The sequence below is a fragment of the Tympanuchus pallidicinctus genome, unplaced genomic scaffold (genome assembly GCF_026119805.1).
Source record: "Tympanuchus pallidicinctus isolate F22 unplaced genomic scaffold, pur_lepc_1.0 scaffold2, whole genome shotgun sequence".
In the NCBI taxonomy this organism is placed as follows: Eukaryota; Metazoa; Chordata; class Aves; order Galliformes; family Phasianidae; genus Tympanuchus; species Tympanuchus pallidicinctus.
This window is the reverse complement of record NW_026294721.1, coordinates 17,115,329-17,128,573: the sequence shown is the minus strand read 5'-3', so window position 1 is coordinate 17,128,573 and position 13,245 is coordinate 17,115,329. Positions and strand designations below refer to the sequence as shown.

The 13,245-nt window shown below is 39.5% G+C and overlaps 1 protein-coding gene across 1 annotated transcript in view; it reads left to right on the top strand.

The window, feature by feature from the left end:
• Positions 1-3,742, top strand: part of SEL1L3 (SEL1L family member 3) — a 30,408-nt gene extending 26,666 nt beyond the window's left edge. Inside the window, exons 22-24 of the mRNA XM_052683314.1 lie at positions 1,221-1,323; positions 1,416-1,488; positions 2,453-3,742. Of these exons, the coding sequence (XP_052539274.1) occupies positions 1,221-1,323; positions 1,416-1,488; positions 2,453-2,616 (340 nt within the window). The 3' untranslated portion in view covers positions 2,617-3,742. The remainder of the gene's footprint in view (positions 1-1,220; positions 1,324-1,415; positions 1,489-2,452) is intronic.
• Positions 3,743-13,245: the final 9,503 nt, after the last annotated feature.

Genomic DNA, 13,245 nt, shown 5'->3' with positions numbered 1-13,245 from the left:
AGAACTCTGGTTCCAGTACTTCCAGTACAGATCTTAGGTTTCTTTTCCCAGTGTTGGAAATACATGGTGCAAATTGAAAGCTTACACATTATTTGGTGGATATGGGGAACTGCCTTTCCATATATTTAAGGGAAGTGGAGCTAATGATTAAATATGAGGCTGCAAAGAAAGTACAAGTGGTTGGTTTTTCTTTGTTGTTGTTTTTGTTTTGTTTTGTTTTTTGTTTGTTTTGTTTTTGGTGGGTTTTTTTGTTTATTTTTGTTTTTTTTTGCTTTGTCATTGAGTGCTGCAACAAAAAGGAAAAAAAAAAAAAAAAAAAAGATGATACCAACACTAAGGGTTCACTTGTTAATTTGTCAACAGTCCACCAAAATGATCCTTCGTCGCAGTTAGCCTGAACTTGTACCTTAAATTGCTTCCATTAAATTAAATTAGCAGTCAGCTAAGTAGGTCTTCCTAGGATTGTAAACCTGAACCTGAATTTTAACCTTCACTTGAGCTGAAGGCATCTGCTTTGCAGGGAGAAAGACACCAGAGTGGACAGCACTGCTGTAATTTCCCATCATTCTACACTTTTGTCCAGAATGGCATGTGCACGTAGACCTACACAGCCTCAGCTTGGTTAAAAAAAAAAAAAAAAAAGTAAATAAAATCAATTCAAACTCAAAGTATCCATGATTTAGAAGTTAAAACTCTCCTAGCTGGTAAAGTCCTAACTCATGAAACCAAGAGCACAACTCAGTTCACACCAGATCCCTCGCAGTTAATCAGTAAAGCACTCTGAACTCTGATAGCACTACATAGTACTCCGTTTTCTCTGAAGGAGTTTTAAGCACCAATTTCCTGCACAGACAGCCCGATTTTGTAGACCTAATCTTGAAACAAGTCCAACTGCTGGTGACTCACATGAGTTATAAAATATCCTAGATATGACACACAGATATGACATTGTACTGTAGTTCTCAGCAAGGGCAGCCTGGATGCCCTGGACCAGTTGTTGACAAATCAGAAAATATAAATATACTCCTAGGATAAGGTATTCTGTGCGTGATGAGGCTAATCTGGGATTTCTTTGAATTTTTACTTCACCATATGTGAGATACTGCTAATCATATCTGATTGTTGTTATAGGCTACTGCAAGCACACTGGAGATTCTCAGATTACAGATGCCACAAAATTACAAAGTAGGACTAATTTTTTTAAAATCTTTTGTTTGTAGGTGCTGGAACCATAGTAACCAAGAATCAATTAGCCCATGCTCATTAGCATTGCTTTATTTCTACACAAGAGTTTTGTGGAACAATATTTTACAATCTACTTTGGTATGTATTGTTCCTTCGGTGCATGCACCAGTTCATTTGGAGCACTATCTTTGCTTTCCATTGATCTAACATTTTTAATCTTCCTGTCACAGATATATTTCATGGGAACCTTTCTTCTATCAATTCTGGTTGCATTTTCAGTACACTATTTTCAGGCTCTATCTGGTAAGTATTTTTCATAATAAAACTGAATAAATAATAGGAGTGACCTTTTTGTTTCAGTAAGAACTTTAAAAATAACAGTGGGAATTCTAGATATGGTAGAACGGCCTGTGCACAGCAAGTTCTTTGATATGCAAGTCATTGTTTGATTGTTGAAAGAATCACATGAAGTCAGACACAGATAACTGGTTTAAACCTGTTAGTTTCTTGAGAATTTCCCTTGATAAAACCTTTGATTCTTAATAAAAACACTAACTGCAGGAGATTATGCAGTCACTAATTATATGACTGTGAGAGTTCATACATTGTTTCTCCAGTGTGTAAGACTGCATCCCATGTTCTGTACAGCTGCATCCAGTCAGAGCATGGGAGTAAAAGTGCAGTTCAGAGAACTAGTACAGAGGAATAACTTGAGACTAGTCAGTTCCTCTTCAGACCAGTAACAGAATCAGTAAATACACTGAATTAGCAATTGCAGATTCTTCCTGTCCAGAACTAGAGTTTTCTTCCACTAAAAGCATTTACTTTAGAAAAGAAAAACATTTCTGCAATATAAATATCTTCCCAGCTGCCAATCTACACCAAAAGGGAATAGTGTTTTTAAAATATATTTAATGCTGAGATAGACATATAAGATTATTTGAACTTTCTAATTACTAGACAGCATTTAGGACATCACTGTAAATAATGTGCTGATTATGGAAGTAATTCAGAAATCTGCATGTCCTTTCTTACTAGCTTTAATTGATCCAACTTGGGAGTCGCAATGCATGTGTACAAACGGCATAGTTAAAGTTACAGATACTCTTTTTTTAATTATTTTATATTTCCTAGCCTTTGTGTAGTATCATATTTATATTGCAATTTTACAGCCACTTAATATTTAAAGATTGAGTTTTTAATTTGTCATTTTCTTACATGGAATGGAGTTTCTTTTTAATAATTTCTTTTGCTTTTTTTCCTGAAGCCAGTAATTCTCCTGGAACAAGATCGCAACTGTCATTGGCTGAGCCTTCCTCAGGGAACAGCAATGAGGATGCTACAAGACCAGTGCAACAAGATGAATCTACTTTATCAAATGATTTAGCACAGCAGGAGTTAAACCCTCTGAATCCTCTTGTTACCAGCTGACGTGTATTCTTCTTAAGGCTCTACGGGAATACGGGATATGAACAACCACCAACCTAAGTACTGGCAACCAACCTTATTAGTAACATTAATAATACAGCCCAACATCCAAAATTACAGGGAAATCCACAGATCTAATTATTCTAGTAGAAAACCACCCCTATAATAACTTTAACACTCCAAACAGGGAATACAGCTTATCTTACTATACCCAACAAATGATCTTTGTGTATTTTATTGAAGGACTAGAAGACGACAAAGTCAATACCTAACTGATGCAAAAACTCCCCCTTGGTTTTGCTGAAGCAAATATTTTGCTCGCATATCTAATGACTTACTAGATAAGCTCAAATGCAGTAAAGGTCACTTTACTGGTATAATTACTGAAGTTTTCTGAGTTGGAAGCATGGAAATGATAAATAAGTGAAACTCAGCCACTTCTGCTTTTCAAGTTCCGTGCCACACACACCAGCCAGGAATTTGGTACTCGTAACAGTTTCTTGTGGTTTTTTTTTTTTTGACACCTTATATTCCATCCCAATTCTTTGGTGCAGAAAACATTCTCTTTTGAAAAATAAACACTGGGGGGATTTGCAGTGCAGTCATAATGTAGTAGTACTACTGGCTAACCCTTGAAATGTCAAAGTTTCATGAGTGTCAGCAATTTCCTAGGAACACAACAGTTAATATTTCCTCCACCCAAGAGATATTGATTGGAGAAAGTAGAGTCCTTAATGGATAAATAAGAGAATATTCAAGTGTGCCAGGTGACATGAAATGAGTGAACAATTCATTTTCTTGAGTTTACATAGGTAACACTCAAAAGGATTTATTTCAGATTCTACAGTACCTCTTAAAAGATACCTCTTTAAATGACATTTTGATTAAACACTAGATGGAAAATATGGATAATAAGAATATGGTGCAAGTGTCTTCTGTCTGATTTAGAGCTGTGGGGTAAGTGGCTGTAGGAGAGGTCTGACTTCTAGTGCAGATGTACATTCACTTCTGCAAATGTGTTTAGATCACAGACTATAAACTGCATCAATCTATGCATTACTGAGGGTTAAATCCACTCTCCTTGCACTACGTTATTTACGCTTGTAAATAAAAATATTTTTCTAATTCAGCCTTAACGTGAGGATTTTTTTTTGAAAGCACCTGTCAGGTGAGATTCTCTTATAATATTATCTTACTATTGCAGATGTTCAAGGATATTATCTAGGTGTCTGTTTTCTTAGATTGAAGTGGGACAGTCAACCATTACTTTCTTTGAAGAACACAGCATTCTCACAGAGTGGACCTAGGAAGGTTTTTGTCATTCAAGAAGTAGGAGTTTTCATTATGAATGAATTAAAAGGGAAAAAAAAAAAACCTTCAGAGATTGAAATATATATATACACACATACATCAGTGTATGTTTCTCCTGCAAAAAATATATACATAAAAATTCAACAATGTTCTGAGTTGCTGCATTGAGCCAGCTGTTCTACTCAATAAGGAACGGAGAAAATTCAGATGTTGAAGTTTTTTCCCCTCTCTATCTCCAAATATATAGTGAGGAAGTATACTCATATTTTTAGGTTTCTCACTTATTTGAACAAGAACACTGCAAACAGATTGTTGTTGTTTTTATGGTTGTAGAGGGAAGTCAAGTAACAGATTTTGTTAGCATATACAGTCCGATATTCCTTTCTGCTAGGTATTGTGAAGTGTTTACATAAGCACTTTTATGAGGTCTGTTCCAAAAGTAATGCCTCTTATTTTATTATGCTGGCACCCAACATCAGAGGTGTATGTTGCTGGTGTGGCAATAGAAGTTGAACCTTACTGCCAGTATCTCGTTACATGCTGTTGCCATGTGACAGATGGCAGAGGGGCAGTCTTACAAATTGGAGCCTGTTATGGAAGTACATATGAAGAAAAAGTGTCTCATTGGATTCCTCTGTGTGGAAAAAATTGCACCCATTGACTTTCTTCAACACTTGCTGAACATTTATGGAGACAATGCACTGGATGCAAGCACAGCAAAGCAGCGAGGTGTTACATTTCAGCAACAGCAACATGAAAGAAAAGCTATGTTCCAGACAGCTATCACACCAGGAAATGAAGAGCATCTACATCCACTCATCTGCTGATCCCATAAATGCTGACAGGAGCAGAAAAAAATACAATATGCAAGTTTGTCAGGACTGATGGAACCAGCACAAGGCTGAAGGTGACAGTTTCCTGGTTCGCATCATTCTGGTGACAAGATGTGATCACCACTAGAAACCAGAGTCAAAACAGCAGTCCATGCTAGGAGTGCTGGGAACGTGTGAATTCCCCATCAGAAGAAATGTTCAAAATGCAGCCCTCAGTAGGTATAGTGACACACACTCTCTTGAGATAAGAATGTGGTGATCCTTCTGGATTTCTGGGAACCCAACCACTGTGACTGCTACATCCTGATTCTGACTAAGCTGAAGGCTTCAACTTCCAGGGTCAGGCCAGAGAAGAAGTTTGGCTTGCAAGATGGTAGCTCTAGGCCACACACCAGTTTGAAGACTGTGGAGCACATTTCCAATCTTGGCTGGACTGTCCTACCATGCCCACCATATGGCAAGTATTGGGCACCTTCTGACTTCCTTCTGTTCAAGTCTATAGAAGGTGGACTGTATAGGCAACACTGTCCTAGTAACAATGCAGTCATAGCAGCTGTGAAAGTGGATTGCTTCCACTGTTACGGATTGTTATAAGAGCAGCACACAGACTCTTGTTCATCACTAGTGAAGTTGTATAATTAATGGTGTGATTATGCTGACAAATAGTGTTTTATAGCGAAGATTTACTCTATCAAGTAGTATAATTTTGATCTTTATATCTGTTGTTCCTTGCAAGGAAATAGATAGGAGGTATTATTTTCGGAGCAACCTATGGAGATGATAGCAAGGGAAATTGCTCTATGTCTAGACTCCCCTCATTATTCTTGAGCTTCCTTACACTTAGACTCAGTCTTTGAAAATTCCAGCTGTTCTTTCCCTTTTATTCTCTTTCTACATCTTTGTATTTTAATTCAATTTATATGTTTATTGGAAGGAGAAATGCGTGTGGGGAGTAATTTCTGTCAAAACTTAATGAACCTGCTCTGTACCTTTGTCCTGCACTTCGAAGTGAAAGGTCAGCAGTCATCTGGCATTAAATATCATATTCCTGCAGTCAATGAGGACACATTATGCAGGCAAGAATCTGCCATAAAACAAATCTAATCACAGATAACTTTTTCCATATGCTTTTAAAGATTGTCTGTGCTTTCCTAGTAGCTCAAATAGAAATATTATAATTCCTCTAGGAGACATACTTGGAATATACCCACAGAGGACCAGGACTAACACATACGTGTACGTAAATATGCATATATGCACATGTGATAGGATGTAGGTGAGAAATACAACACCTGAATAGAAACACTTGAAAGAAAACGAAGAAAAAGCAGACAGTGTACAAATGTACAATGCTGGAAACATTTCCTTAAAAGCACAATCTGTGTTGAAACCAACTGCTATGCCAGAAGGCCCAACTTATTTTCAGTTGAAAAAAAAGAAATAGCAAGTCCATGCCTAAATATAAGGCATCCTTTTGTAGTTACATACAGATTCATGCACGTGAGAATCATATCTAGAAAAAGGAGTAATGAGTAACCAAAGTGGGAACAAAAAGTTTAAGTACAGTACACACAGATTATGCTTACTTTACTGTAAGCATTAGACGTTGTGTGTTTGCAAAATCTTGCTGCAGATTAGATACTCTGAAGCGCTGATATTCTAAACAAATTGCACCTATGCTTTTGTGCCCCTTGACTTAAGGTACTTGAGCCTCTTGGTAAATGTATCAGATACCTGCCTTCTGACACCTTAATAATACTTAAGATGAAAGCTGGCTGCAGTAGGTTGTTTTATAACTTCATCAATGATCTTTCCTTCTCTAATGTACCCACTGACCTTGATTCCCTCCCAGATCCCATCGTATGGTTCCTGGTTCACCCCTTGTTTGTCCAGGCCAACCTCTGCCTTTTTGATCACTCACCAAACCTCTAGATAGCTCCTAGTCATCAGCAGTGCTATTTGTTCATATCAGTTTCACCAGGCAGACAGCAGAAAGCACAACTTCATCAGCAGTGCTTAGCACACACCATTTTATGGCAGTTGGCAAAGCAGAAACTGAGAAACCTCAATGGCTTTTTTCCATCTGTTCATTACATTGTGGCCTAGCATTGCAGATTTATACAGCAAGCATCTTTAATTTGTTTCTAAACTTGCACAATCTTTGGCTAAATTTGTATGAATGCACTATAATAAAGTGCAGATTCCACTCCACTCACTACCTGGCTGGAAAGAAAGTGGTACAGCATGACCACAGTTCAACTCATCTTCAGAATGTGGATGCCTCAAATTCTGCCTGTTCAACAGTCCTGGTCCATAAAACCCCCTCAGCTTTGTCCTGACATTGTCGACAGGGTTACTGCTTTTCAAGCTGTAGGTGAGGCTGGGAAGCACAGAGCCAGATAGCACAGATGACCATGAACCAGTGTCTAAGTACATACTTTATGCCCTGTTTAGATTAATTGTGCAGATGAACTGAGGCTGACGGCCTCTGGTTCAGGCTGTAGGACCACTTTTACTTCCAGCACCAACTGTAATGTTAGTCCCAATTTCACCAACCTGATAATCATTTTGTGCCTTCTAACAGTCCCAATACATTAAGAACTGCCTTGAAGATTTCACAGAATCATTGAAGTGGGAAAAGACCACTAAGAATATTTTATCATCCTATATGCTAATTTAGTTAACGTGGGAAAAATAAAAGAAATCAATCAGATTCAATCAGACTCGGCTTATCAATAACAAAACCCTTCCCAATGTCATGACTTGTGCCTCAGTACTGTTACACCAGGAATCCTTGGATTCTCTTGTGATGCATTAAAAGGTTGGCAATGATTTGTTCGTAAAATAAAATCTCTCATTACAGTAATTTTATAACTCTGCCTGTTTACAGCAACAGAAGTCCACGTGGCATCAGTCTTGACAAAGCAACTTAGAGAGGATTCATTAGGGTAGTTTCTTGCATGGACTGTCCCAGGTGCTATCATCAGGTTATCTCAGCAGCAATGATCAAGTGAGGTTTACCATGTGTTTTCAGCCCACTGTACTGGGCAAAGTTCAGCCAATAGTAATACTTGGATCCACTTCAGTTAATAAACTGTCTCCATCTCTGATGTTTGGTGGTAAGAGGCACAAAGATTGAACATGCACACACTTCTGTCTGTACTTGGACAAGGATACAATTGGACTGTGATCAAGAGCTTGTAACCTGGGAATTTTATCTACCACTGCCCTTACCCCAGTTCTCTTTCCTCAGCCCCCACTGCTCCCAGCATGCTTACATAAGTCTACTGGCACAGTTAAAACAAAATTGTTTTCAATATAGATAGTGCACTTTATTAAATTACTTTATCTCCATCAGATTAAGGGCGTTGCATCATTCTGGCAGCATCCTCTAAGACTGCTGCTTGCTACAAGCAAACCAAAGGTTACCTCCACACGACTCATGTCATCCCAATAAAAACATAATGTGCTGGGGCTTCCCTTGTACATTTGACTTCCAGATATAACAACACACTCAGAACAGCTTCTGATATAAATAGGTTATTATTGCAGGAAGACTTCATATCTTACTAAGTAAGTAAAACAGTGGTCTGCAGCAGTTCCCCTGATTGCAGAGAGAAACACGAATGCACTTGTGTCATGTAAAAGGAGACTGAATTAAAATCTGTTAGATCTAACTAAACACAAATACTTTTCCCAATCAAATATTGTAGGTCCTTGACAAGAGGAGAGTATATCAAGTACAAGTAGTCAGGAGCTAGAGGGTCAATTCAGAAGCTGAACATCTGAACTTATTAAAAATTAATATTTCTAACTGTTACAAGAGGTAACACTCAGGTAGTCAATTGCAATAATTCAGAACTGAGACACCTGGCAGATGCTGCCCAGAGAAGGCGTGGGAGCCCCATCCCTGGAGGCATTCAAGGCCAGGTTGGATGGGCTCTACGCAGCCTGAGCTGGTGAGTGGCTGCCTTGTCCATAGCAGTGTTTGGAACTGGATGGTTTTTAAGTCCTTTCCAACCCAAGGCATTCTGCAGTTCTACAACCAATCAGGCACTGCATGTAGCTTGCATCTCCTTGTGCCTTCACATGCCAGAAGTTTTCCTATCCGTTCCTTAAATATAAAACTCTCAGCACCACAGTTACCACAACATTCTTCGCATAAGGTGTCCATGTAGCGTGGTGATGGTAACCGGTAATTGTCAGCCACATTTTAAGTCTCCTTATTCCCCCAACAAAAGCTTTCTAAAAAAGATGACCTTTCTCCTTTGTGTTCAAAAGCACAAAAATCTCATCCATCCCTACAGACATTATAGGAGCAATAAGCAACAAGAACACATAGATATCTACTATCCTACTTATTTTTTCTCCACCCTATCCAAGGGACAGAACTTTCCCTATCACATCCAACACACAGTTATGAGACAGGATTGTAGACATGGATGAGCAGTGTATCACACCTTCACAGGAATTAACTGAAGACCAGAGAAGGAGGAAGAAGTCTGACATTCATGCAATTTAAATCAATAACAGGATCCTCACCAAATACATTTTTCAGAATGCCACTAACATATCTGGACATATAATACTCCCACCTCCCATTCAGTCTCCTCCAGTTCAACAACATACTCACTCTAAACAGAAGCCTTTTGCTCTAGTAAAATAAATTCAAATAACAATTCACTAAAAAAAAAAAAAAAAAAAAACCAGAAAATCATCAAACATCTCATCAACCCATTACACATCCACAATCCCAGACCACGTATCTCCAAAACCAACCTTACTTACCATAAGATAATCCTCAGAAGAGTACAAAACACTTTCCAGTACACCTCCTTAAGCCACAGACTGGCTGCCCATAGTGGCATTTCTCTTTTCTTTCAGTCACTTTTCAGCTGTTTTCAATCATTCCCTTTTAAAGCATCACCAGGTGTGCACAAGGAGCACCTGCACAACTAGTTCAGATACTTTCTCTCTCCAGAGTAGGGTTTCTCACACTCTTCAAGTTGAAAAGCTCCTTTTCCCAGCCCATCTTGAGAGGTGTTCACTTGTAGCAGTATATTTTAGGCAAAACTTTGTGTTCATCAAATATAAGTCAGTATTTAAAAACCAATGACAACTGTTTCTCGTATCTCACAGAGCATCACTTATCCCAGCTGTCATTCAGAGCTCTAGGACTAAGTAATGCCTGTCCTATAGCAAGTATTTGTGAAATCTACCTTGCAGAGGCCATCCTCTGCCCATTTCTGAGCAATGTCCTCTGCTCACGGACGTGATTCTGCAGAGTTGTTAGTGTAATATGGTTCAGTCATGGTTGGACTCAATGATCTTTAATGTCTTTTCCAACCTGAGTGATTCTATGATTCTATCTGGTCCAGGGAAAAAGTTTTAACACTTTCAGGATTTGCACCTGGGAGAGTTGCCAGGACCATAATGTTCATCTTTACCTGCAGTCTGAGATGCTTTGTGCACTCTGAAGGAATTTTGCTGTCCAGTTTCCCCTGTAATCTTCTTGTAGTTTTGCAATAATGCTAAATTTGATGTGAAAGCACTAAGTGTTCACGCTCTAGTGAGGAACAAGGCATCCTACAAAACTATTTAATGCTTCTTGGGGATCAAAGTGAGCCAAAGTGAAATTAATCTACTTTCAGCTTTAACCTGCTTTGATCTTTTTCCTTTTTTTTTCCTAATTGGTGTCTCCAGAGAAGACATTCTTTCCTGCAAAGCAAATACTGTTGTTGTAAAATACAGGTGCTCCCTCAAGTGATTTTCATAAACCACTCCGTATCTTTATATTTTCTTCTATATGAATATGCTTCCTTCCTGTGTGAAAACACATTACAACCTTTAAAGTCAGTAGGGTTCATCAGTCAAACCTCATAGGTACCCAAGGTAGCCAGCGTACTTCTGCTCAACCCCACAGCACTGTGTTTTGCATCCCAGGCTGACCCCAACAAAATGAGTGTGACCATACAAACATGCAGCACTCACACCCACACCACAGCCCTCTGTGTGTACATATCTTAGGAGGGAGGGCTTGGCTGCCAGCTCATCCTCTATTGCTTCCCCAAGCAGTGCTTGAGATGAAGCCCTGATGAACACCACTGGTTGTCTTCTCTCCTGAAGACTTCAGTAGATGCTTTGAGCCCATTCTGTTGAGGTCTCTTTGGAAATTGTGAATGCATGGCTGGTGAGCTGCCTGATTAGGAAGTATGGACTGCAGATGCTCCATAACATCTATGACCACGAGGTGCGTGGAAAAGGACTGCTAGCTCCGAGCCCAAACTTATGATGCCTCACTAAGCTCACCAAGTGTTGTTTCACTCCAAAAGAAGAAAAATGGATTCTTTTCCCCGCACCTTGAGCTAGTGTTGAAACTGCTGCTGATGAATCCAAAGTGATCTCTGCCTGCTGGGATGCAACCACTGAACCACCTGGCCCAACCTGTCACCCAGCCCTGGTGTTAACTCATCTTATCTGCCCTCCGGAAGCATCCCAGGCTTGTGATGGAGGAGAAAGATGATGGGAAGAAATGAAATATCATCCCCTGCTCCTGCTTATCCCAAGCTGAGTGAACATCACCTTGGGGTTTCCTTGGTTCAGAGCCATTGGCATGCTGGAAGGGAGGGGAGAGCACATCTGTCAGACACCTGAGGTGGCTCAGCTGGAGAGATACCAAAAGCACTTCATAAAGGCTCCAGCAGGAGAATGCTTGGTGGGAGCTGGCTCTGTCAATCAGTTGTTATCCAGTGCCTGGGGCTATTGCATTAGTCAGCTAAAATGGGGCTTAATGCTTCCCTAGTTTACACGTGCATGAATTTTCCTAATGTCAATTATGGTTGTATGTTGCCTAACCAAGGGCAGCATTTGGTCCTGGTACAGCATGCCCTGTAATTTATGGCTTTTTTTGCGTTGTGTAAATAACCCAATCAACTGTGTTGTTGGTTGCAAAACATCTTTTCCTGCAATTACCCTGATTGTTTATGCCATGGTGATGTCCTTAGACATTAAGCTGTGTAAAAAGACTGATACACTCCAAAAGTGTAAATGGCAATTAGCTAATTTCATCAGGTGCTGATTAAGATGGAATCTTTGTGACATTTGAACGTTCGTCTTTGCTCTGCTTCCGTCTTGTTGAAGTACTTAGGTCTCAGTTGTTAATAGTAAATCTGTCTGGGGACAACCCAATGGAAATCAGCATATATCTAATATGTCAACATTTAGCTCTCTCATAGAAACGTTTCCTTTGTAGAAAAACTGTAACTAAGAGATTGTCATCTGTAGAATGTTCACCATAAAAGCATCATTAGTGGGTTTACACTTACAGTGTCATGCCTTTGGCATGGAATGGCCTTTAGCTAGAAAACAAGCTACTTGAATGCAAGTAAAGTACTTGCTCAGAACCACAGCCCATGGAAATGGCCTGTCATTCCCTAGTTTGTATATCAAATATATCCTCACCGATGCACCTTTCTGAAATAGTGGTTTCTTGCTTGGTACTGTTCATTTTAAGCTGTCACCAGTGGCACCAGTGCCAAACTGCACTAACAAATACTCTGCTGTGATAAGAGCAGCCTTTCTCAGCAGCACAGACAGAGGCCATCTGGGGCACCTGGTGGACTTCTCACCACTACTTGGCGAGCTGAAAAAAGAAATGTTAAAGAATTCAACCCATGTTTCTGATCGACAAGAATTTATCATGGTGGCAAGTGCAGCTCAGTTAAGTGTGGTGTTATCAACAGTTTGGAAGAGGGGGAAGTGAGTATGAAGATTCAGCAGAGAGCTAACAAGACTGGGAATACCAGAAGGAGCTGTGACCATCATAATGGTTAAGTCATAAACAGAGAGGAAGAGGATGGATTCCAGTTGCAGAAACTGGATCAACCCAGCAATTAGCTGAAGCATTATTTTGAACATTTTAAAGGCTTCAGCATGTATCTGCTGTTAAATACTGATAGGCGTTGCTGAACTTTTCCCTAGGCAGCTCTGCAGACGGTTTGGAAACAGTGAGATGGATGGCACAACCTCTGCCTGTTTCCTGGATGTGCTTTGATTCATGATGGACAGTGAGTCACAGAGAGTGATGGCACACAGAACTGAAGTATTTCTGCATGACTATAAGAAGCTGTAAGTCTTAAATCATAGGCCTACAGTGCTGCTTGCACATTAGAAGACAGTTTACACTGTGTTGCATAGTTATTTGTGCTATATGAAATACTTCTGTTATCTTCATTTCATATGGTGATTAAAATGGCAGCTGCTTTGGGGCTGGTTCCTCAGCCAGTGCTGAGCCTAGACTTAGGAAATACAACCTGTTAAAATAATCTTTAAGGTATTTAAAGACAGCTTCTTATTCTTCTCCATCTCTTCCATTTTAAGCTCCACAGACCACATGTGATGAAAAAAAAAGTAAGATGTCTACTTTTTTTTTGCCATAAGCCAGATGTCACTCAGGTCATGGAAGGTATTTCAGAAATGCTGTGTTTGC